Here is a 24,373-nt window from a genome sequence, read left to right as displayed (position 1 = left end):
GGAGCAAGAGCTTTAGTGACAGGGACACTAAAGGCAAGTTGGATTTTATAGGTACTCTCTAATTCCCCAAGCAAGAGAGACTTCACTTCTGCAGTCTCTGCCCTAAATTGGACATCACCCAGCTAAGCTTCCCCTTAATTGACAGAGACACAAGGCTGTGACCATTGTTTGCTCTGTGCAAAACATGAGACCAGTTCCAACAGGAGAGTGAAGCCCCTCTTCAACCAGAGGCTTTAACTCCACAGCACAGGGTTGTGCAATTGCGCTGCTCAGTCAACATGTTTGACTAGCAGGGGAGAGGGCATGCAAAAACAGCTGAATCTGAGAACCAGCAGGTCATAGCCAACATCAGCTGATCCTGCAACATCATCCTCCAACTGAGTCTCCAAGGGAGAGCATTTAGAAGAGCTGAGCCCCCTTAGGCATGCACTCAGTACCAAGCAGCAGTCAGGTACCTGTCAGGAATCCCAACAAAGGCACTAATGACAAGTGAAGGTTCCCAAATGAAATCCTCTTGTGGCCAACCCTTACATGACTGCAATTCAAACAAACATCCCCAAATGTAACTGGGTACTTAAATGAAGACAGACTAAGCTACATTTCTTGGGATTCACATAATAGGAATACAATTGTGATCAAATTATGCTCATAGGCTTGACTGACAGAGCTGTGCACTCCTCAGCGTCTGGGCTCAAAGTTGTTTAGCTAAAGGTTTGCAATGTTTATTTCAAGTTTTAGATACATCCCTGGAAATCTCAGGTGAAATACAGACTCAGGTTTAAAACCACAAGTTTCTAACAAAAGAATTTTCCAGAGTATCTCCCACAGTATCTCACAAGCAGTCCAGACTCAAAGAGCAGTAATGGAAGATGGCCACTCAAGACAGTCTAGAAGGCCCAACCTCAAGGTGACTAAAGGTCCTACATGAGGAACGTGTACAACTGCAACTCAAAGGAGCCTCATTATTCTGTACCAAATTGTTTTTCTCATCTGCAGACTTCCACTGTGCTTGCCCATGAGCTGTGCTGCTTAGGACACAGCCAGAGAGCAGAGAGGCAGCAGGACTAGATCCTGCAGACATTTCCCTTTGAGCAGAGACAGCCCACTAACAGCCATAGAAAGGTTCAAAGAGATGCTTCACTGGTATGACTCTGGCTTCAAAACTGGAACACTGCAGGCAGACAAGAAACTACCTAACACCCCCACAATAGCCATCCATTACCACAACAGAAAATATTAACTGAATGTTTAAATTTTTCCCTCCCCTGCCTCCTACCCAGGACTACAATGCTTTGCTGTCTGGAGACACAATGAAATGTCAGAGATAACTTCTGAAGGGGAAGTAGCGATGGTTTGTTTCCTCAAGAAATCACAAATGCTGCAGGCACTGACAGTGATTGTGACAGATTGAATAAAGAAAAACCCTGTTAAAGAGGCTGCAATTGAAAAATAGACACAGATAAAACATTGCTGCCCTGCAGCCACTCAAGGTGCAGGCGCAGTGTAAGTTTTCAGGGAAGACAGAACTAACCAAAAAACCCTCATTGCTGTGACCACAAGACCTGCAACAAGCCCACACATTACAAAAGCAAGGTGCCCATGAGTCATCTGCAGTGATGCCAGTGTGAAGAGCAAAGGGGCTCCAGTGTCACTTCAAGCTAAGGACAGAAAAATGAGGCATAGAAGGTGTTTTGCTGTCTGCCTGGGAAACTTCATCTGATCCCAAACTTCCTGAGCATCTGCAAAACACTCTTGGGCAGCTCTCAGCTTATTACAGACTCAAAGGCAATTTTCATAATGCTAAAGCAGATGCTGGAGTAGTTTTATATGAATACAGAAACCATAGTCTAAGCAGTGCAGCATTCGTTCCGAAGAGCTGGCAGTGGCAAGGCAGGGACCCACATTTTGGAAAATGCAGGAGTCTGCCTTTTTTCCTCTCTCACAGGATCGATGCTGAAGAATCACAGCCCAAGCAGGAGACTGGCAATCCCTTAACTGCCGTGGGGCCCAAATCCTCCCGCCTGCCAGCTGGGTGAAGTCGCTTGGTGAAGAATGGTGCACAGGAATCCAGGACCAGCAACGACGTGAGATTATAAACGTCTATTGGCATTTAATGACCCACATACAACACACTGGTGATTAGCAAGTGATCTTCCCTGCAGGCTAGAAAACTGGGTCAAACCAAAGAGCAGCTTGGTTTTGAATAAAGACGTGCTGGCTTCGCTTGAACAGTTACTAAATGTGACCAGCTCCCCTGGACCTGTTGTGACAGGTCCAACACTGAGTGGCCACACCACACTTGCCATGGCTCACAGGCTCTGCAGCAGCACTTTGAACAACTCCATATGTGATCAACTTCTTTCCTGAAGGATTTCATTCTCACCCAAAGGACTCTTCTTTTCTTTAAATTTACACAAAGCTTGATAGTTCAGCTCTCAAAAGCATGACAGAGAAACCAAAATTGTGTTTGCATCAAGCTGCAAATCACATTGAGAAATGAAAGGCAGAACGCAGTTCCAAGTAGTTTTGCAATAGGATCCATATCCAGACCAGAACTGCTTGAGCCCAGGTTCAGCTGCTACATGAGAACCATGCTGCTGCTTTTGTGAAGCAGTTATGGCTGGTGGGAGCATCGTGGCTCTGTGGCTATTCAAACTGCCCACCCTCTTTTCAGCCTCACAAGGGCTCCTGAGGGGTTGTGTGACACCCTAGGGCAGCACCAGAAAGGGTTGTAGCACTCCAGATGTGCAAATCATCTCATCTGACCAAAATCCCAACTCCCAAAAGCCAACTCCCTTCCAAAACAGGTCTATTGTACTTACCTTCACACAGCTTCACTTTCTCCTCCATAAACAGCAAGCCTTTTGCAAGGAGCTGGTTCTGCCAAGAGAAAAGAGACACATGCATTTGCCTTTTATTTATTTATAATGGACATGGAAAAATGCATTCTTTTCAGATGCTATCCATTTTGCATGCATTTATCTTAAGAGTAGTCATGTTGTAGTACTTTCTTCCAGCACTGGTCTCAGTGTGAGTGCTAGACATTCCTCAACTTTACACTCTTGTTCAGTTAGACATAAGAATGCCACAGACACAGCAGCTGAAACATCTCCCAGAAATGGGAAGGGTCACAGGGAGGGAGTCAAGAAAATAAAACAGTTCTTACCATAATGGTGCACCCACATATGCTAAAACTCAGTTACACGATGGAGGCGATCAAAAAGTCAAATGCTATGAAAATGTCCCACTCTCTCCTTTTTGCACTTACTCATTGCTTGTCTAACTGCACAGTAGGCCAAGTTCAGCTTCCTAACATCTACTTCTCTATTCCTACCTATTGCCTTTCCACGAGGCCATTATTTTTGTATTGAGAAGTTGGATCATCTCAGTATCCAGTGTTAAGCTGCAGGAGAGCTGGCAGGACCTGGTCTTTCTAGATAAACTTAACTCTCATGGACCAGACACGCCAAGGTATCAATATGCCTGTTTGCAGTTCAGGACATCCAAACACCTGTTTAGCTTTTTGTTCCCACTTCCCCAAACATAAGAATGGTGCAAAAACAACACCTGTCTTTGTGTTCTCCTGACAGCACCAGGTGAATAAGTTACTCTGAAAAGTTTTGAGACTCCCAGAGAAAGGCACTGCAATCACCACATGACACACTATTACTGCATCCTAAAAAGGTACAGGAGATCATACTGATAGAGAGTAAGGCCTTCTGCCTCTCTGAAAGGACTCAGTATCTGGGTAGCCCACAACAGTCAGAGATGACTCCCCCACAGTTTTTCTTTTGTAATGGGGAACCAGGTCAAGGTTGCACTATTGAACCTTCCATCAGCCAAGGAGCAAGGCACATCTCTTTCCACTCCCAGTGGATACTGCTGTTACCCGTTGCCTGGACACCACCACGGTCTCCTGATGAGCTCCCACAGTGCATCCTGCCCTGGTGCTCCTGCTTTGGATCATAAACCTCCCTCAGCCCCGACACAGAGACAGGCATCAGTGGAAGCACCCCAGGCCAAGAGAGCAGCACAGCTCTGCATCCTCCCTTCAACAAGAAGCTAATGCAAAGCTGGGTATAAAAAGGAGGAAACAAGGCTCTGTGACATTCTCAGGCTGGGAGATATTTTTCACCTGGGCAATGACAACAGGAATTAACAAGCTGGATTAATATGTTCACACAATGAAAAAAAAACTACAGCATTTCCAAATGTTAGCAACAAGTGGAAGGTGACCATTTTATGAAGATCCTCCAGCAGAAATATGGGCTTTGGAGGGAAATGTTAAGTTGTCAGGATGTCCATTCAAGTTTTAGATTTGTTCAAAAGAAATAAATGACTACAAGTATCATGCTCCGGACAACAACAGAACTTTCCAGGAAAAACCAACAGTGTGCAAAAGGAGAGAGAAAGAAATCTGTAATGAAGAAAACCAAAGGTGAAAAAAGGGAAACCCACTTACACTATAAATATTTTTCTGTTTGAACAATAGATAATGCTGGAGTGATATGGGCACTTTAATCCTTCCAAATACTTTCAGTTTATTAATGGAAGTAATTAATATCTTTATTTTTCAACCTGTAGCTCAAGGCTGTTACTTCTCATACACTGCAGGGGAAATTTACAGGTGATCTTTAATACAGTATTATTTTAAAGTACTTTGCAATAAAAAAGGTGTGTGTGTGTGTATTTATATATATATACACATATGAGGATGTGATGTTTATTTTCTTGTGTTTCTCTCAAGAAATATGAATTCCTTCTCTTATATGCCTTACAGCCTTAGATTTCATTTTACGTATGTTTCCCACTCTGGACAAAATTTCCCAGATACTTTGCCTAAATGTTAATATTACTGATAGTTTTACTTCCAGGGATCTTTTTTTCTTTTCCAGAGATTTTCTGCTAATGGGCAGCACAGCTGTATCTATTGCAAAATAGATATATTAATCTTTACTCTGTGATAAATTTATAATGCTCCTATGAATGTATTAGAGCAATTCCATGTGCTAAAGAGATTTCATAATCTCACTCTAAAGGTTTCCTTAAAAAAAGAGATTAGGTCCATATAGTTACTGTAGTTACTGCAGACTTTTCACTTATCCTCTCAGATTTTCCCTTTTCCTGTGGAAGAGACTTATATATATATATATATATATATATATATATATATATATATATATATATATATATATATATAATAAAATGAACCACACTTCATTTCCCTTCTCCCCATCCTAAAAATATCTGGAAATGTTAATTCTCCAACTTTTCTCCAAGAAGTCAGAGGCTTAGGAATTGATTCAATCCAAACATTAATCCCTCAAAGCAAGCCAGACAGGCAAATTGTCATTAACAAACCCTACAGGGTCTGCTGACAAATCAATACAAGCTACTCAATACAGCCACAGTGGAGGTCTGTATTAGACCTTCTCTAGATTACAAGTCTCATTTTGCTGCTGCATCCCTGTTTTTTAGAATCATAGAGCTAAGAGGGAAAATAAATCTTCTATTTAAAGCAAGACCAGATAAAGACTCACATCAAGTAAGCTAGAAGGGTACATTTATTTGAAAAAGTTCAGCTGCCACCTTCCATCTCTTCGCAGTTACAGCTGAACTGGGAGCTTGGGGGAGCAGCAATTCCCTTCCCTCCCCAAATGAGCTTTTCCTGGTTCCCCAGGGAGTTTTCCTCATCCTGCTGTTGGGACACCACAGGATGCTACACGCTCATTTTATGGGTGCAAACCTGCATTTACTCTTTGCTACTCTGCTGTGCAAAGAAACAAAGTCCCAACTTCAACACATGTACCTGCAGCTGAGATATCCGAAGAGAGATGTTTTGCAGCAGATAGAAGTGACCTTGTGAAATCTTACAGCCTGACCCCTTTTCTCAGTGCAGAAAACCAAAACACCTGACTCACATACACCACTAAGAAGGGCAGCTAAAAGAAAGCTCTAAAGAAAATTTTAAAATGCCCTAAGTTTTTAAAGACAGGACTCAAAGAAAAAAATAATCACTTTTCATTTGTTCCTCAGTAAAGATCCTGCCACAACATCTGTGTTTGCTACTCTTTAAAGTAAGTCATGCTCAAATCATTTGGAATAAAAAAATTTTGAAGGTGGTCAGAAACCACCTTATAAAACACACACACTTTCTTGATAATTCCGTCCTTTTTGCTGGCACAGATATTTTCTTTTAGAGAAATTGAGGCAAGTTTCTCTATTGGTGCCCAATGGAATAATTCCAGTCCCACCATCTTCTCAGAAGGTGCAAGCTCTCCCAAGCACAACAGCTGGGGCTCCTCTCTGAAACCAGCAGTGTCTGCAGTGCCCAGCAGCTCATTGCAGGGGCTGGGCATTCCCAGTGGGGGCCCTTCCTGTGCACACTCCCACTACACCCTGGCCAAAAGGGTACCCACCGAGCTGTGCCCGGGGCAAATCATATGCTGCCTGTCAGAACCACTCAGTCAGCAGCATGGGTGTGGTGCCAGCCCCTGGGCAGGACCAACAGGAAGGATTTGAGGGTGACAGCCGTGCCACCAGCACAGCTTGCTCTGCTCTGGATCCTATATTCAAGCAGAAGGCTGGCGTAAAACAGCAAAGTAGCTTTGGCAGCAACTCCACAGAAAACATCAAGGAGGCTCAAGCCATCACAGGCAACTACACATCTTCTGAAAGCCATGGCTGCAGTATGCCAAGGTACAAATGAATTCTCCTGCTAATAACAAGCCATTATCTTTGAGGGAAAAAGATTTACACAAACACCCATTTAGTTACAGACAAATTCTGCTTTCCCTTCATGTCTCCAAGCCAAACACGGCCAGTATGCCTCTTAAAAGCCACCTTCAAATTAACAAATTAATATTAGTTCTTAAACAACATAAGCTTGAAACAGAAGTAAACTGATCCAGAATGTACTCCAAATAACAGACCTCATTTTGCTGGATGAAATAAAGATCAGGTTTTTTACTGAAGACTACATAATTTCTTAAATGCAGCCCCTTTTTCTAGGCAAATGAGGCTTTGTGTTCTAGTGCTAAACCACAGTTTTACAGGCTCTACAAGCACATAGCCATTGCTCTGTGGATAATCTGATGCTAATTTGAGAATAAAAGTATCACCCAAATTTACTTGGGTATTTTCTACAAAGTTATTGCCAGCTACACACAAACACCTACCTAATTCCTGGCAGTGTTTTACAAAATACAAATTTGTGTGAGCTGCAGCATCTCATATTTAGAGCACACCCCACCCCCCCCACCCCAAATCCTTTTTTCTCTAACAGAAGGGGAAACACTGACAGAAGCAAAGAGATCACTTCCATCCTACATAGACGAGAAACTGCAATATAAATGTGAAATCACATCTTAAAATGACTCTTCCTAGAGCCGGTTTTGTTCACAACAGATAAAAGAGAAAGCCAACTTGAAGAGATGAAAGTGAGGCAGGGAGAGTAAGAAGGAGAGCAGGTAGGCAGCACTGCTATGATCTAGACCACAACCAGCCAGGCAGCAGCTCTTAGAAAATCCCACAGCCAGGGCCCCACTGCCCTAGATGGGATCCTGCTCAGCCAGGCCATGGCACACTGACCACAGCATGCTTTGAGTGAGAGCAACCAGGCTCCCTTTGGAAGGATTCCACACATCTACAGAGTCCATCAGAGCAGGGCCTGACAGGAGGTGTCCCTGCTGCCACCCAGGACTAGGTCCTCTGCTCGACAGCAGCGTTGAGCTGCCAGGGGACTCCGTCCATGATAACAAACCTGGGCAGTTGCTATGGAGTCTCTGGAGCTGCTCCATGGCAGTTGTTCTAGAAAGAGCCAGATGAAGCAGAAATAATTAGCAGACCTGCATGAACAGAGCTTCCCAGCCAATGAGAAGACAAATACAATAATAAAGACCAGCTTGACCCAAGAGTATTGCAGACAGACAGCTGAGCTCTGCAAATCACACAAGTATGAATTCTGTTCCCTGTGCAGCAGCCGAGCTGCTGCAGCCCCTGGCAGCAGGCACAAGACAGCACTTGGCCAGAGAAAAGCTAGTGTTGCCTGCATCCAGCAGTAACCATTACTCCTACAGCCTATACAATTATTTCCTTGCCTTGATGTAAAACAGGTAGACACAGAAAGCTAGCATCAAGGAGGGATGCATCACACACCCTATATTTTTCTCTCTAGCTAAGCAGCCACATGGTCTTTTCAGCTGTTAGCTAGGCTTTACAAAGCAGCCTTTCAAAGGAGCAGCAAACATCACGAGAAATGCTGGAATCATCTCTCCAGGCTGGAGCTCCAGGAAAACATGCAGCGGGGACCTAAACAAAAGCTTTATGGTGCCACAAGAGAGGGAGTAGGGCAGGTTTCCCCCATCACTGCAGTCACCTTGCACAGCTGGGGAGCCTGCAGCAAGAGGGACTCCGACCATAGGAAGGTTCATCAGCACCACTTCTGACTGGTGTAAAGGCAGAAGATAAAATCAGTTTTGGTTGGGATCCAGGCTTGCCTCATTGCTAACACTGCTTACTTTTCAGATATTTATTATCACCTTGCTGCTTGGACTTTGCTTGACACGTCAGCAATGTGTGCTCTCACACACTGCAGCTTCTGCAGCTTGGTGCAGGAACAGAAAGCTGGGTCTAGTTCTGAGTCAGGACTTGCCGCCTCCAGGGGCTCTCCACTGCAGTAGGCTAGAAATTATGTAACAGCTTGCCTCTGGTTTTAAGACATCAAAGATCTCATTGGATTAGATGAGGAAACACAGTCCACTTGCCATTCCTCACCTACCAGCTCTGCCAGTGCGGAGAGTGGACATCGGGCATCAGCTCTGGGCATTTGACTTTCTGCATTTGCAGCCTATGGGTTCTGGGAGAGGTTACAGTGCCTGGGAAGGGATCAGGTCTCTCTGCCTTGGGAGGAGACAGTTTGGAGTTAATATACATAAATGCATTTCCATTTTGCCCCCCATGAGTTTCAATATTAACAAGCCCACACAGAGTAAAAAGATACAGTTCATCCCTTCCAAAGGTTTTGTTTCAGGCTGTTTGCAGAATCAGGCAGATAATGCATCAATTTATTAACACTTGCTAACTTTATATTTAAAAATTTTTCTCTGTCAACACAAGGGCCAGACAGGAAAATGAGGGGAGCTTATCTGAAAAATCACACAGCTGCACAAGAGAAGTCCCAATTGCCAGTACACCCTGTTCCTCCAAATCCCAGCCTCTTACCTCCCATGGCCATAGGATTTCCACCTACTGCAGTTCAGCTGACCACCATGAAACTAACCCAGCAGTGAGAGCAAATGGTGCCCTGCTGGGTTATTGAGCTGAGAGGTAGGTACGAAGTGCCCCTTTTCAGGAAATTCTCGAATCAGTTCATGGGTAAAGTCAGGATGGAAAAACCTGCAGCATGAAGCACTGCTTTAAGGCAGAGCTGCAGTAAATTGGAGCTACAAGTCCCAACTATCTGGCATTTGCACTCAGGCTTCAATCCAAGGAGAGGGGTTGTATATACAGTAGGATTGCTAAAGCGGCAGATTTATAAACACAACTTTCCTTCAGAATGAAACATCTGAGTTTGCACTGCAGCCCTTATGGGAATTATATTTCTCTTTCAAAGACAAAACAGACTCATTAACTCTGGTATGATGATGGCTTGGTAGCAGAAAAAGACTGCATAAACTCCAACCATTTCCTAAACATTCCTTGAGCAATTTCAGGAGCTAAAAAACTGTTAATTTGCATGAGTGCTGATGAAAAGGACTAGTGAGTAATCAAGTCAAGTTGATCACAAAGGTAGCTTTGTCTCATTATAAAAGCTCTGTTCCATTTTAGTCTTGAATATTCAATGGTTATAAAAAATGTGCATGTGTGAATGTATAAAATTTACATAATGTAAAACTCCAAACTCTTAAAACGAGTGTGATTTTAAAGTTCCTCTTAGTGGCTCCAGTTATAAGTGCCATGGCATAAGAAATGGAAAACATTCAAGTCAGTTTATCACATCTAAATATTACATGATCCAGTTAGTTGCTCTAATTGCTGCTAGGGTATTTAAAACTGCCTGGCTACACAGAGAATATATTCTTCAGGGTCTGTTTCAATGCAAGAGGACAGAAAACTTGGTTCTTGGGACAGCTTTCAGTGGGCTTTAACAGATGTCAGAGGAAGTCACTGCCAAAAGATCCACTTCCACTCTGCATCCTGGTGACCCACTCCCAACACCGCCCCCCCCATGTCAGAGGTGATGACCACAACACGTCAAAGGAAGTAGTTGGAAACTTCATTTTTTTTCTTTCAAGGTTATTTTTCAGCCAAATCAGCAGCTTGATTCAACTCTGCTCATCTCGGTGGCAGCAGTACTGCCATAAATCATCTAGCATCAGCAGCAAAACAGAACCCACAGACAAATGAAAAAATGTTGTCAGTCCTTCTTTGGCATGTGAACATTCCTTCCCCACTCCATGGCCCTAGGATTTTTGAGGAAAGACATTCAGGAGGGAGCGGTAACTTTTATCATGGCCATATGGTATTAGTCTGGAATCAGAAATAAGTCTGCATCTTAGCTCACAGAGGGAAAAAAATCTCACTTCGGACAACAGCCTTCATCTCACAGTTTGTCTCACAACTTGCCTGCATCAAGAGTTTTACCTCAGGCTGACAGATGCCAAGTTACTCCTTTTGACACTGAGCAAAAATACCCCAGAAATAAAATGTGAGTGCGGGTGGCTGCCACTCAGGGTCTAGGAAACATCCTGCCATGCACTGCCAGCAGCTGCCTCTGCAGTAAACAACTTGTGCAAAGAGGGGCTGAGGAAGTGAAACATAACTACCCCTGGGGCAAGAGTTTCTTCTCACTTGATAGCACAGCAGGGGGATTTTTTTAAGTCATGTAATCTAACAAATCACGTAATCTGATAGGAAACAACACTAGGCTTCTTTTTCCTCTTTTAAACTGTCAGCACGCACACAGCACCATCAGCCACTTCAGAAAGTACAGAAATCTTCTCTCTCTTACTCAATGGGAAGAAAACCCACTTGTTTTCAGTAGGCCCTCTTTTTTTTTTTTTTTTTTTTTAACCAACACTACACTGAACAAATTAAAACACTGCAAGCCATCAATGCTTTCTAAAAATCAGCCAGCAGGCCTTCATGTGGTTACATGTGAATATCTGTCTATCTGGCCAGTCTCAATAAAAGGCAGCAACACATATTCACATTTGTGATTGTTCAAGTTTTCCTTCATCTTTCACATCTTCCTTTTTCAGAAGCTGCATTTATATTTGTGGGACTAAAAGGTAAACAGCACCCAGGCTGATTTCCTGCTGATAGAAACTTCTTTCTCTTTGCTGCGTCCTGCCTCCAGGCAGTCATCGTTACTGCTCCTCTTTCCCTTTGCTGGCCCCTGTTGCAGAAAACCTATTTTGGATTCCCTACACTCAAGAAAAGGCATCCCATCTTCTTTAAAAACTTCAAGTGAATTCCTTGTTGATCTTGGCAGGCTACTAGCAGCCTTTCTTAAATGCAAAGGAAGATTATCCTTAATTCCACACCCACATCAATAAAAATAATTACTCCCAGGGCTATATGGCCCATGTTTAAAAAATCCAGTACCTCCATCATCTTTCTCAGCAAAACAAAAACAAAACTTGTAGGCTACACACATGTAAAAAGAGATCCTAATTTTGTTATAGGCTAAAAAGCTTAAGGGAGAAAACCTCAAAATAAAGCAAGCAAGTCATGCAATACCTGAAAGTAATCTGTGATGAAGGATCCAAGTTCACTCTTCAGCAGCCGTCTGTAGACAAAAGGAATGGAGCCATGAAGTAGCAGCCACTGCTGGTCATTTCTTACAGCTATATCTGCACTTTACTGCCAGTCTTACCAAAGATACAGGAATGTATGGGAATGGTTCCTTTTGGCCACAGTTAGATTTCTCTTACAGCTACATACGCATTTTACAAAGGCTATTCTCAAATTATAAAGGAAGTAAACAGGTTCTCTAAAGTCTTCTAATTATAAACCATAGACCTAGAACAAGCAAAAAAAGGAATTACCACTCTGAATGAACAGAAAGCTGGGGTGAAAATTTGGAGTTATTTAGATTGAAATCCATAACTTTTTCTGCTTTTCTGTTTAAACAAAAAATGTCTTTTATGTCACTGAAGATAGCATATCTCCCTAATGTTGTACTTCCTTTTCTCTTGGAAGTGGAATGTGAGGATAAGGAGAGGAGAAATGAAGCAGAAGATTCAGTCACATTTTTAACTACCACATTTCAAACAATAAAAAAAAGAAGCCATGTTTTCCAAGAAGAAATTCTAGAAATTTAACAAGAGGTGTTTTAAATACACACAGGCAAAAGCCACTCTAAAGAAGTATTCCAGATGAAAATAGTTGTCTTTTAAATCAGGTTGGGCTAAAAGTTTTAAATTCTATTATATATTTGTATCAAAAAAAAAATCAGGATTGTTTTACATCAGAGGCAGCATTGAAAAAATAACTTACGAAGTTCAGTGCGTTTGCACTTTAAGCTTTCAGTGATTGAGAATAAATTCTGCAGCAGTAAATTCTGCCTGAAATTCATTGGTTGCCCAATACTTTCCAATGGCCAAACATTGCAATTTTTTTCCTGTTCTCAGAGTTTTGCTGTTTACCAATGTGAAGTATATTTAAAGTATAGTGCTCGAAAATAACATTTGAGTCAGCAACCATCCAGTTCTTAGGCTGTGTTTTTACCAACAAACTACGCACTTTACCTCATCTCTGCTCAAAGTTAAATTTGACAGTCTTCCTCTCTAACCATTTTACAATGTTCTACATTTATTTGCATGCCAACATGCCTTTACTCTTTCTCTCTCTGAGTGCTTATACTCACCCACTCAAATCAAAGCATATGTCTATGCCTATGTGATCAATAAATCAGGTAAGTCTTTGGCGGCCCATTTGTCAGAAGCTTTTCCATTGGCTTCAGCCAAATCCAGCAGGCTCTCCACCAGCTGACTGACAAGCCCAGCAGGGCTTGGCTTCATGCAGGTAAGACCAGCAACCAGAGGCTTGCACCTTAGAAAAAAATCAAGGGAAGGGTCTCTTCCTAAGCATGGCCAGGTCACCTCCCACTTACAGAAATTCCATTTACTGAAGGCATTTCTTACATTTCCTCTTGCTGTGACAACTGACTTTTGGAGCAGTAAAAAAAAAAAAAAAAATTAGCTAGTGAGACAGTATCAAATCACAGCAAGATAAAAACTCGGTGGCAGCAATCCATAACAAAATGTTACCATCTTCCTTTGAAGCTGTCCCATGTTTTCCTCTGCCAAATGACAAAGCATTGTGCAGAACCAGAGAGCCTCTTGCTGCATTAGCGAGCTACAACCCAGGAGCCAAGTGGAGAACTACGAGCAAGGGCAAGGAAAATGCAACAGCTCAACTTCATGGCACACAAGAGCTGTCTGTCTCAGAGGTCTGGCTCTTCTCCAGTGTCAAGCTGGAAATTCACCTTGTGCACAGAGCTCACCCCGTGCTGGGAGCTCCATGAGGAACCACAGGTGTGAGACTGCAGGTGTTCATAGAAACACACATGCAGAGGCCTGTCCTTCTACTCCTTAGATGGGCATTAATGAGCTACTTGGATGTGAAATGGTCTATTTAAAGAGTGACATTTGGAGATGTAACCAATGCTCAGGGCACCTGCAGGAACATTAATCATGTAATTCAAGGTGAGTGCTTCCAAGTACAGCCTGGCAGTGCATGTCTGTGGAAAAGGGCATTTCCCCTCCCACCATCAGCACTGCTCTCAAAGCATATAGAGTTCATAAAGAATTTCCTGTTCTTCACCTGGTTTTCAACAGTCTGCATTCACTTCAGCAACCAGCACGAAGAGAGCATGGTCCAGCCACTGGGGCCAAGCCCAGACCCCACAGCAGTTACGCCTCCCTAGAAGGGTGGGAAGGAGCACCTACTTGCACTTCAGAGGAAAAGCAGGATGCAACCACTGCCATGGGCAACAGACAAGTCACAAAGCCCAAATCCACTCCTCTAGTCTGCTAACAAGCTGGGGCTTTAGGTATTTCCCAAGCCTTATGACATCTGTTTTTATTTTCATGTCCACAAATACTCATCCCATGGAGAATTAAGACTGCTCCAAGTACTTAAACCTAACTTGAAGATTTCTGACCTGAACACACTAAAACATCATTACAGTGCAAGATGCTGCCCTTGCTCAACTCTCAAAAGGAATTATATGAAACTTTTTGGGTTTGGGACTAGACCAAATTCGACAGTCTCCTGCCCTGATAGCTGCACTTATTTTGAAAGTGGGGAAAGGGGTAGTTTAGACTGCTGTTTACTACATACTTAGCTCCAATTGCCATTTGAATTTTTTGAAGCCCAAAAAAATGCAATAGGAATGAAGGGAGGGCATATAAAAGAAGTGTGACAGGACTCTTGATGAATTCATGTGGATGCAGTGGGAAAAAGAGAAGGAGAAACCTACATCCATGAGCCTTGACAATACTCCTCTCAGCAGCACTTGAAACCAAGGCAAGAACGCATAGCTCTTTATCTACTCTACAGTCCTATCTATTGGTAATCAAACTTTCCAATTAATCAGAATGAAACCACAGATAATCATGAAACCTGCTTTTAAAAGAAAATGATACTTTTAACCATCACTAGCATCAGTGACAGAAAACATTAGCTAGGCTTTTAGCTGTTTTATCTTTACAGTTCATATTTTCAGGTTTTGCTCTGCAATTATCACGTGAAGATTAAGCTTTTAAATGAAACACTGCAGTTTACTTTAACTAGTCCAAGGTTCTGAGAAGTTTGGTTTCAGAAAAGACATGCCAATATTATTATGTATAAAACATACTCAAAGGAGGCTTAGCTCCTAGGAAGGAACAAAAGCCTTACAATCCAAGTCAATACACAACCTGTCTTTATCAACGCTACGTAGCCACACAAGTTGGAGAAAAATTATCCAAATACCCCATGCCATTTACATCAGTCAATAGCAAAAAAAAAAGTAAGTTAGCCAGAAACCCCAAAGCTGTGCTTAAGTTTGTTTTCATCCCTTCTCCTCCCACCAATATCTTCTAACTGTTGTTCTGAAGGCAACAGACCGCAGTACACACCAAACAAGCAGCAACAAAAATCCATTTTCATGTATTTCAGCAACTTACCTGATATTTTCATTGAGGGTGTAAAGTTCATTGTTCTGCAAGCCTCCTCCTTTGAATACATTTATCACTGCTGTTTGTACACTGCCAAAAAAAGAAATGAGACAGGACAACATCCACGAATTACAGTGTGATTTACCACAGTGCACAAAGTGAGAAAGACACCAAAAGCAGAGGGTGAAGTTAATTGCCCTTAAATACTTCCACTGTTTCTCACCTTGAAATTGTTACTCTTAATTACCTACATCTCCCCTGGGAGACAGAGCAGAACCAATTTCAAGTTCTGCCTCCGGTAAGCTAGGGAAAGTTTTCACAGGGACCCTGCTCTGCCAAGTATCTCTTGAACACAACTGTTTGGGCGATCTTTGCTGCATGCTGCAGGCTAGTTGCTCTGAGGAGACATAGATTTTTGGTAATATCTGCCAAACACATCAGGCTGCATTATCCAGTGACCCTACCAGGAACCACCCACTCTGCAGCACCTGGCAAGACCCTGGCCATGCTGGAAGATGTTCTGCAGCTGGCATCACCTCAGTCAGATCCGAGTTCAAGCCCTGTTAATGCTTGTAAGATGCTGTTGGAGTATCTTCTAATTCTCTCACCAGCACAGAGGAAGTCATAAAGTGATAGCAGACAAGGAGGTTTAGCAGGTCTAAAGCTTGCCATGGCTAACAAGGGCAGCTGTCATTCCCTTAACAGACATTCCCTTCTGTGGGCCAGTTATGGCATCTGCATGCTTCACAGACCTCATCACACTATCATGGCACAAAACTGCAATGTTTTTGCCAGGCTACTTTTGTGTGACATTGGTAAACTGAGCTAGGTCAGCAAGCAAGAACGGTCTGCAGAGCACAAAGCTGGTGCCAGGCGGCAGAAGGGAAGGTGGGAACACCCACTTCTGGTAGCAGCAAACGGTTACATCAGATCAAGACATCGGACATCTCACTCTTCACCTCTCATATTGTTTTTCCTGTTGTCACTGCTGCATGACACACACAGCAGACAGTAATTAGCTATCAATAGGAAATGCTGGTTGAAGCCTTAAGCTTAGTAGTTGTCAGAGGAACATGACTATGATAAAAGCTTCATAATATGCAAACACATGCCTTTGTGAATTAATAAACTGCCATTTAACACAGTACTAGGAATGTGTTTTCCTAAACGGTACTTAAAAGATGCAACTGTTAACAAACAGCAATTCTGCTTTACTTCAAGACAGTATGGCTGAACAACATTGGCCAAAACCAACTGAGCACCAGCAGGTCTAAATTTTTCAACTCCACAGATGCTTTCAATGCCAGTAAAGCCTGGACATGGCAAAAACTCATGCAAGGTTATAGACAGACGAGCTTAGCCATAAATGGTGTAAAGTACAAGAGTAGGATACACATGACCCTCACTGAGGAGCTGCTGCAGAGCAAGAGCTCAGCCAGGCGGGTGCTGCTCACCTGTTCCAGGCAGAGTTGGAGCTGAGCTGCATCGCCTGCCGGGCTGCCTGGAACCGAGGCAGGTCACTGAGGACAGGGGAGCTCATGAAGCGAGGTCGAGGCCTTCTGAACGAGCCCATCTTGTGGGACTGGAGTGCAAAGGACAGAGCTATGGTGAGCCCTCCTTTCATAGGGTCAGGTGGAGCAGGGCACGACCATCAGAAAGGCTCTTCTCTAGAAGGTTCAAGCGTTCATCTCAGCAATGTCCATGAGCCTTCAAGCCCAAGGACTCAGTCAAAAGCAAAGAGAAAGCCTTGGACTAGCAGTTCCCCACCATGTTGAGTTGTGACATGAGCTGCATGTTGAAGGAACTGAAGCAGTCCTGCAATGCAAAGAGAAAGGAAAAGAGTCAGGTAGAGAAGGGAGGGATTCCAGAGTTCTTCAACAGCTCCTTTTCCCATCCTGCCCCTTAAACAACGACCCAACAGAGCCAGTCAGAAATGCAAGCACGATCTCTCTTTTGACTTCAGTTAGCAGAGAGGCAAGAACAGAGATGCCTCAAGTCTTCTGCCAGAAGCACTTTACAAATACCTTTAAATACAGTTAGCTACTCAGCCTGTATATTAAAAAGTAGTAGTAACTGGAGACAGAGAAAATTATTCCACTAGAGAGGTATGAAAGATGAACAATGGGAAGAAAGATGAACAGACTAACACAGTGCTTTTTCTTTTTGAAAGAAGTGTTGTGCAAGGGAATAAACCCACTTGCTATCAGTTAACTACAAGGAGGGTATAATAAGGATCTTCTTCAAAAGAGTTCTGACATACAGATATTTTGAGCATAAGCAGGGCTTTTATGTTTCTGGTTTTTCTACAGCATGAGAAGTAATTGCTAGACCAATTACAAAATGACTGTATTTTCCACTCTGATCATCATCTCCATGTAGATGACTACGTAGCCCCAAGTTAACCACAGAAATAGAAGAACTGAACTTGAATAAAAGCCACAAAAAAACTTTGGCAAAGCTTCTGTACTTTGAAATCCTCCCACTTTAGATGAATAAAAGCAATAGATGTAGTTGGCAGTTTGGAGAGTGAGATGTGGGACACAGGACAGCAGAGGGGAAAAGAAACAAACAAAAAAGTTGTGTAACTGAACTGCACATGAAAGATGTAAAGCAAAATCTCTTTTCTACTACATCTTCAGCACGAGGTGAAAAGAGAGATGCTCAGACAAAAAATACTATGTATCTGCACTAATTTGACTGGTGTTCAGCTCCAGGAAAATCTTCCCACTGTCCAAACTATTATTAACTCTTACATGTAAGAAAACAGCTTTCTTCCCACCTGGCCAGCCCCATTTTATGCTGAGCTCACTTTGTTACCACAATTCTGCACAGCTTTTGCAGATTCTGATCAATCACCATGAAGCTTTTGCAAGGCCCTTGCTGTGCCCATGGACACCATGCCCTGCCAATGAGGAAGCTAATGGAGAAAACACTCCATTTTTTAGGCACTGAAACACACAGGACTATCATTCTTGGTGCTATTAAAGAAATCAGTACAGTTGTTATACCCTCACAAGCCAAAAAACAATTTGCAGAGATCTTTGTGGAACTGGAATATGGCTAAAAGTGCAACTTTTTCCTTCCTTTAGACAACTCCTGGCTGTCTTCAGAGATGACAAAGCCCAGACAGTCTTTTGTGACATAAGCTTAGCTTTAACTGTTGTTGCTTGAAAGGGCAGCAATCTGTTGGTTCTTTGGTTGCTCTGTTACAATTAAAATAAAACCAAAGTTGTAGCTTTTAGATATCAAGACTAAATGTAAACTAGTACAACCACATCAGCAGGATCTTTTGTGTGCATTTTGCAGCAACAGTTCATTTGACATTGCCCACACATTTTCAATCTGCCAGCAATTTCTCCATTGACAACTGTAACCACATCAGAAATCACCAGAGGAAAAAACTACAGCACCTTGGAGAGCCGAGGCAGGTTCTTTTCAGAGCAGACCAAAGGGTGGCCGCAAGGCAAAGCCCAAGTACAGCGGCTGCTCCTGCTGCAAAACAACAGCTCATGCCAATATTTGTCTGCAAGTTCCAAAGCTGACAGCATGAGGAGCTGAATGAGTGACAGCTCGCTTCTCCTAGCAGCACTGTAAAACTTCTCACTTTAACAATCTTTACACACAGAAACACAAAATTATTTGGGTTGGAAGAGACCTTAAGAGACCATCTGGTTCCAACCCCCCTGCCACAGGCAAAGACACCTTTCACTTTCAGAGGTATCAAATGCAATATAAGCATGATTTCTAGCAGGCATTTAACAGGGCTAGAAAGCAGTGGTTAAGATGTGCTAACCCACAAGCCTCGTCTTACCACTATTCCAGGTGCCACAGAGGCATGCAAGAACCTTTCTCCCCAACAATGAAATAATTTTACAGGATACATTTATATTAATTTGAATGATATTAAGTTGCAAGGGGAAAGCTTAAATTCAGAAATGTAAAACAGCATAACCTCTGTGCCTTAACATATATAAATTTAAGTATGGGTAGGAAATTCTTTGGCTCCTTCTGTGCAAACAGTAAAACACCACAATCAGGAAGGTCTCTTCTGAGCTTGGGCTATGGATTTACAAGAGTGATTGCACACAGCAGAACCACGGCATTTACACCGGGCCCCATGATGAATTTCCTGAGCCCTTCTTACCTAGGGAATGTGCTTAAGCTCACTGAAACATACATGTTGTTTTCCTTAATCTCTGTTAAAAGTCACCAGGTCAGATAAAAACAAGCTCTTGCCTGCAAAGAGCAGATAAGACACCCCTCTTCTTCCCCCAACCCAGCCTGCAATGTATGTTACTGTCAAGTCAACCTTACTTTAGAATCTCATTTGGAATTTAAAGCAAGATCTTCAGCTTTAGGACTTGATTCAGAGTCTTATTTTTATTTCTTCAGGACTCAAAGACACAAATCTCTCCTATCTTATCTAAACCCAGTAAGTATTGAATGGCAGGGACACCAAAATCTTTCTCTGAAGGCAGGCTAACCCTAAATGGTATCTAAACATCCCTGACCCTCATGTTACCAGAACTGGAAATGCCAGTCTATGAGAAAGACCATTCTCTCCCCATGCCCATGGCCCATTTAAAGTGTTTTCAGAATTCCACAAAGCTCAAAGTAACAGAGCATTTACAAAAAAACTGACTTTCATCACACGTATTCTGCAGATCCTGTGCACCTACCCGAAGGTACAACAAAACACCTGAACCAAATCAAACACTTCCATCACACCAGATTTTCCTTTCACAGCAACTAGCTTCCACTGAAAGTTTCCCCCAAAGCAAGGAAGCCTTGAAAATAATGCTTTATTTTCACAGGGAGGTTGCAGCAACAGTTTCTTGGCAATATCTGTGGTGTGCATTCTGCAGTGTGCAATTTTTTGGCTTTTTACTGGGAGAAACTACCCCTGTGGCAAGAAAGGCATTAACATAGTTACAGGGTGGTAAGAAGCCCTCATGGTATTCAGGCTATTTGAGGTATTGGGAATGAACAGCATTTAGCAAAATCCTGAGCAAGAAACAATTTTCCTTTTCATTTTGCTGTGAAAACTCTCACAGAATTATGCAGAAATATTCAGAAACAGACACTGTTCTCCTAGAGGCTTTCAGTGTAAACTCCTTCAAATCTGCAGTTTCTTCTTGCTAGGATTAAAGTGGTTTAGAAGTCTAGAAAATAAAACCTAACTTTTAATAACCACAATCCTATTAGCAACCACAGAACTAGAAAAAACTTTACAGAGAAGCAATTACTTTTCCCCTTTTACACAGAATGATGGGAGACACCAGGATGCAGCACGTTCCAGGCACCAGGCAACAGTCTCTCCATCAATTATAAAAGACATTAAGAGTCAGAGACTGAAGTGCAGTGACTGCATAAAGACATACAGCCACACCAGATAATCTTCCACTGCCACGTGTTTCAGCTGCTGGGATAATGCTTTACACGGTATCAGGGGATTTCAAACTGTCTGCCAGCTGATACATCCTAAACATTTCCCACTCTCCTCGTCTTGCTTAGTGACCCTGCACACCTTTCTTGGCAAGACACCTTGCCATGACTAAGTCAGGGAGATAGGTACTGCTCTTCCTTCCCTTTCAGATGTCCAACCCCCTTCTATTTATGTTTTTCTTATCCTTGATTATCATCTTAAAGTCCAGCTACCAAAACCCTCTAGACCTCTAACAAGGCAGGTATGTAATCTGTGTAAAACTCAGGCCTCCAAGGGAGCTAACTCTGCAGAGATGAAAGTCAATGCTCCCAACTGAGGCAGCACTGCAGGACGATGAGTCAATCTGACAACAATGTAATTTCATCCACTAGTAATTCATCGCATCTGAGTAAACACTTTTAGGATTAATCTGAATCTTCAAAGAAAAGAATTGAGCATCGAGACAAATCCTTTTCCAACACACATAGATACAGACATTTATAAAAACATTACAGTCATGAAGCTAGGAAATTTTTATTGTTTGTTTTCAGTTGGCCATGCAAAACAAGAGAGAAATCATTATAAAATGATTTCAGGAATCGACCTTTCCCTCCCAACAGACCATTATACATCTGACTGTCTGGAGGAAAAGCAAGATCAGGAGCCATCCCTACTTCAACATCTCTCTCTACTACAGAAAGAATAACCCAAACTAAAAATTGGTGGCAATTTCTCCAAATTATGAATCTTCATGATAATCTTGGGCTAAACAAACAAAAGGCCCATGGTAACTGAGATTTAACAGAACAGACCTTTTAAAATTCCTTTGATGTCTTCTCTGCAAAACTCAGAGCAACAGCTGCTAACAGAGGTGACATGGCAGAAAAATCTACGACTGTTTTTGCTTCTTAGAAGAAAACTTTCACCAACATTACTCCACAACAAATTCACACCAAAAAGCCACAAGTCCAAGAGTAACTTTAAAACAGGAGGTAAAAAATAGTGGAGAACGTAACAGAGAAATAGAGAATGATGGTTATCCTGACATAACTGATGTTTTGACATTTAATTATTTTAGTGTTAAAAATAACGCCTTCATGAAGAAAAATACACATTTGCTTATATTTCTTTTTTATTTGCTTCATGAAGTGGTGACATTGATGACCTATGATTATAACATACACAAATTGGACACTGCAACATGCACCTGAATATTTTGTAAACATTTTGAATGTAGAAGAAGCGTAATCTTTAGAAAAATGCCCCACTGTACTTAGCCTACAATGCTTAATGAGCAGTCCCATCCTGCCTCAGACACAAAAAGTATGCAGAGAGCTAACAAGATTCTTGTTAGCTGATTCTTCTTCCAGCCCAATAAATCTTTAACGAAGTATGTGATTGGCAAAACCCTTGACATGAGTTCAACTGACAAGTTCTAAAGACACCACTTCTGACAAAAATCCCTCATTTACCTGCTGTGCAGCCATGCTGAGAAGTGGAAAAGCAGCCCATAACCTGTAACTTGGGGTTTGTGGGTCACGATAATTACACACGGCACATGCATGAACATCATTTATATTCTAACACCGACAGTATTTGCCTCTGCTAAGTTAACAGCACATTCAGTTAGTTCCCCTTAGAGCTCCCAATTGCTCAGTTTCTTAAAATTAAACAAGGTTTGATCATAATCTCCTACTTTTCAGGAAAGAAGATGATCAAATTGAGACTCACTCAATAACTAACAGAGGTTATTTCTGTTCAACAATGATCAGAAGCTATGTCTTAGATATACCTCAGAAGTTATCAAAATCAAGAGTTCCAAAAATGTTGGAGCAGTCTAAGGTCCAATTCCAAGGTATAGTCCTTCCTACATCCTCATCCTTTCATGTCTCCACACCTTTGGTTATCTGACCCATGAAAAGTTTAGTGCTTAATCCACAGCCCATAAAAACAACAGGAATCTAATCAAATATTAGATAATTTAATTAGATCTAATTAAACCATATCTTAATATGGTTTGAATCAAGTCCTGAAGCAGTATGGAAACGTGGTGACACTTTTGTCTCATCAGCAGCTCCTCACATAAGGAAAAGTGTATCTCCAGGTGTGCTCATGCCAGCACCAGGAGCACAGCCCATGCTAGGAGACATTCCCATTTCAGGAAGGCAAGTGGAAGAGTGCAAGACCAGACTTCAGGTCTTTCAGTCTTGTCAAGAGGATTGATTCAAGTCACAAACTTTAAAAGAAAGCTTCTTACACCCATTAATTAATGCCACTTGTTTCTCAAATCCCAAAAATCATCTCAGAAATTTTGCAAGGGGAAACTGTAGTGAGGCTAGGATGAGGGATCACAGGCCACAGGCAGGCTCAGGGGTCATGCCCCTACTCCTCAGCACAAGGGCAGCAGGTGGGTGCAGGACAATGCTCCACTTCCACTGGGCACAACCAAATGAAGTGTCCCAGATGCTGTCCCATGGGGGAGCAAAAGGTGATTCCCCAACTCTTCGTGCAGGTTCATGCCAGCTGGGAAATGCAGGACTTCAGCCAGCCAAAGCACATTACCTGCAACCCCATCACACACCTCCTGCCAGCCCCTGGCTGCCCCCAACCTGTGCACTGCCAGGTGCTGCCAGGGTTGCCTGTCTGCCTGCCCCACATCTGCAGCCTGCTCACCCCTCCCTGCACCATGGGAAAGCCCTGAGGGAACCCAGGGAAGCTCAGCCCCAGGCAGATAGGCCACTCAGTCCTGTAAATCACTGCTTTCATCAAGAGCTCTTGGAGGCATACTAATAAGAGTAAAAATAATTAGCTCAATTTTCTAGCTGAGGAAATAAAAGTTGCTAAGCCAGTGAAGTGACTTAGCCTAGTCTTCAATCTTGCAAGCCAGGATCCTATTCATCAAATAAAAATATCCCTCTAAGCTGCTTTAATGAACTTTTCAAATTATTAGACAGTGCTGGAGAGAAAAGGATGAATCTGATCTACCTCTCCTTTCCTAAGCTGATTGAATACCAAAAGGTGTCTTTTTTTTTCCTGGCTTTGCCACCACAAAGGTAGCAACTTGATGTCCCATAAATAGTCCTGAGACAATCTGCTGGCTTCACACATGTGTAATTAAAATTGATAGATTTTAACTATTGAGCTTAAATATGTTATCAAACCGGCATCAGTAGAACAGGGGAAAACAGCCTTCTCAATACAAAGTTCACACTCTGGTATGCAATCATATAATCAACAATTTTACTGCAACAAAACACTGGCTGATCAAACCAAGATCTCACCTTCCTTATCTTCCTAGTACACACTCAATTCCATAACAGAGACAACAGCATCCATGTTTTCCATCCCCATCTTCTGCATATTCCCTCGTCCAATTTGACCCACACCATGCCTTTATCCACCATACATCTCAAACAACTTCACCAACGGATCTAACTTGGCTTTGATAACAGAAACATTTATAAAGAAATTCAGTGGTATCCACTCAGTTTCTGAGGTTAAATCAAACCTGAAACTCGAAGTGAAACTGCTTAAGAGTAAGAGGAAATATATGAGGAGAGGAAAAAACCTATGTGCACATCCCACCATGGCCGGAGAACCTTCTCTGTAGTTGAGAGACCTCTGCAGCCCCCTTGGAGTTTACAGCCAGCTCAAAGACTGCTCCTTCACATCTATATACATGATAGTACAACTACTCATTTAAAAACTTAAGAAATAAATAATAACACAGAGCAAGCCTGTTCAATGTAAACTAAAGAGATTTGCTCATAGTAAAGAACAC

At 42.3% G+C, this 24,373-nt stretch overlaps 1 protein-coding gene across 2 annotated transcripts in view; it reads right to left on the bottom strand.

Annotated features, from left to right (window-relative positions):
- Positions 1-16,974, bottom strand: part of PRR5L (proline rich 5 like) — a 28,561-nt gene extending 11,587 nt beyond the window's left edge. For both annotated transcript variants that reach the window (XM_066321044.1, XM_066321045.1), the window contains exons 1-4: positions 16,622-16,974; positions 15,177-15,257; positions 11,743-11,791; positions 2,823-2,880 (exon numbers count right to left, since the gene is read on the bottom strand). In XM_066321044.1, coding sequence (XP_066177141.1) covers positions 2,823-2,880; positions 11,743-11,791; positions 15,177-15,257; positions 16,622-16,791 — 358 coding nt within the window. In that variant the 5' untranslated portion in view covers positions 16,792-16,974. The remainder of the gene's footprint in view (positions 1-2,822; positions 2,881-11,742; positions 11,792-15,176; positions 15,258-16,621) is intronic.
- Between the last annotated feature and the right edge of the window lie 7,399 nt (positions 16,975-24,373).

The sequence above is a fragment of the Sylvia atricapilla genome, chromosome 6 (genome assembly GCF_009819655.1).
Source record: "Sylvia atricapilla isolate bSylAtr1 chromosome 6, bSylAtr1.pri, whole genome shotgun sequence".
Taxonomy (NCBI): Eukaryota; Metazoa; Chordata; class Aves; order Passeriformes; family Sylviidae; genus Sylvia; species Sylvia atricapilla.
The sequence above is the reverse complement of the archived record's forward strand: the minus strand, read 5'-3'. Positions and strand labels throughout refer to the sequence as shown.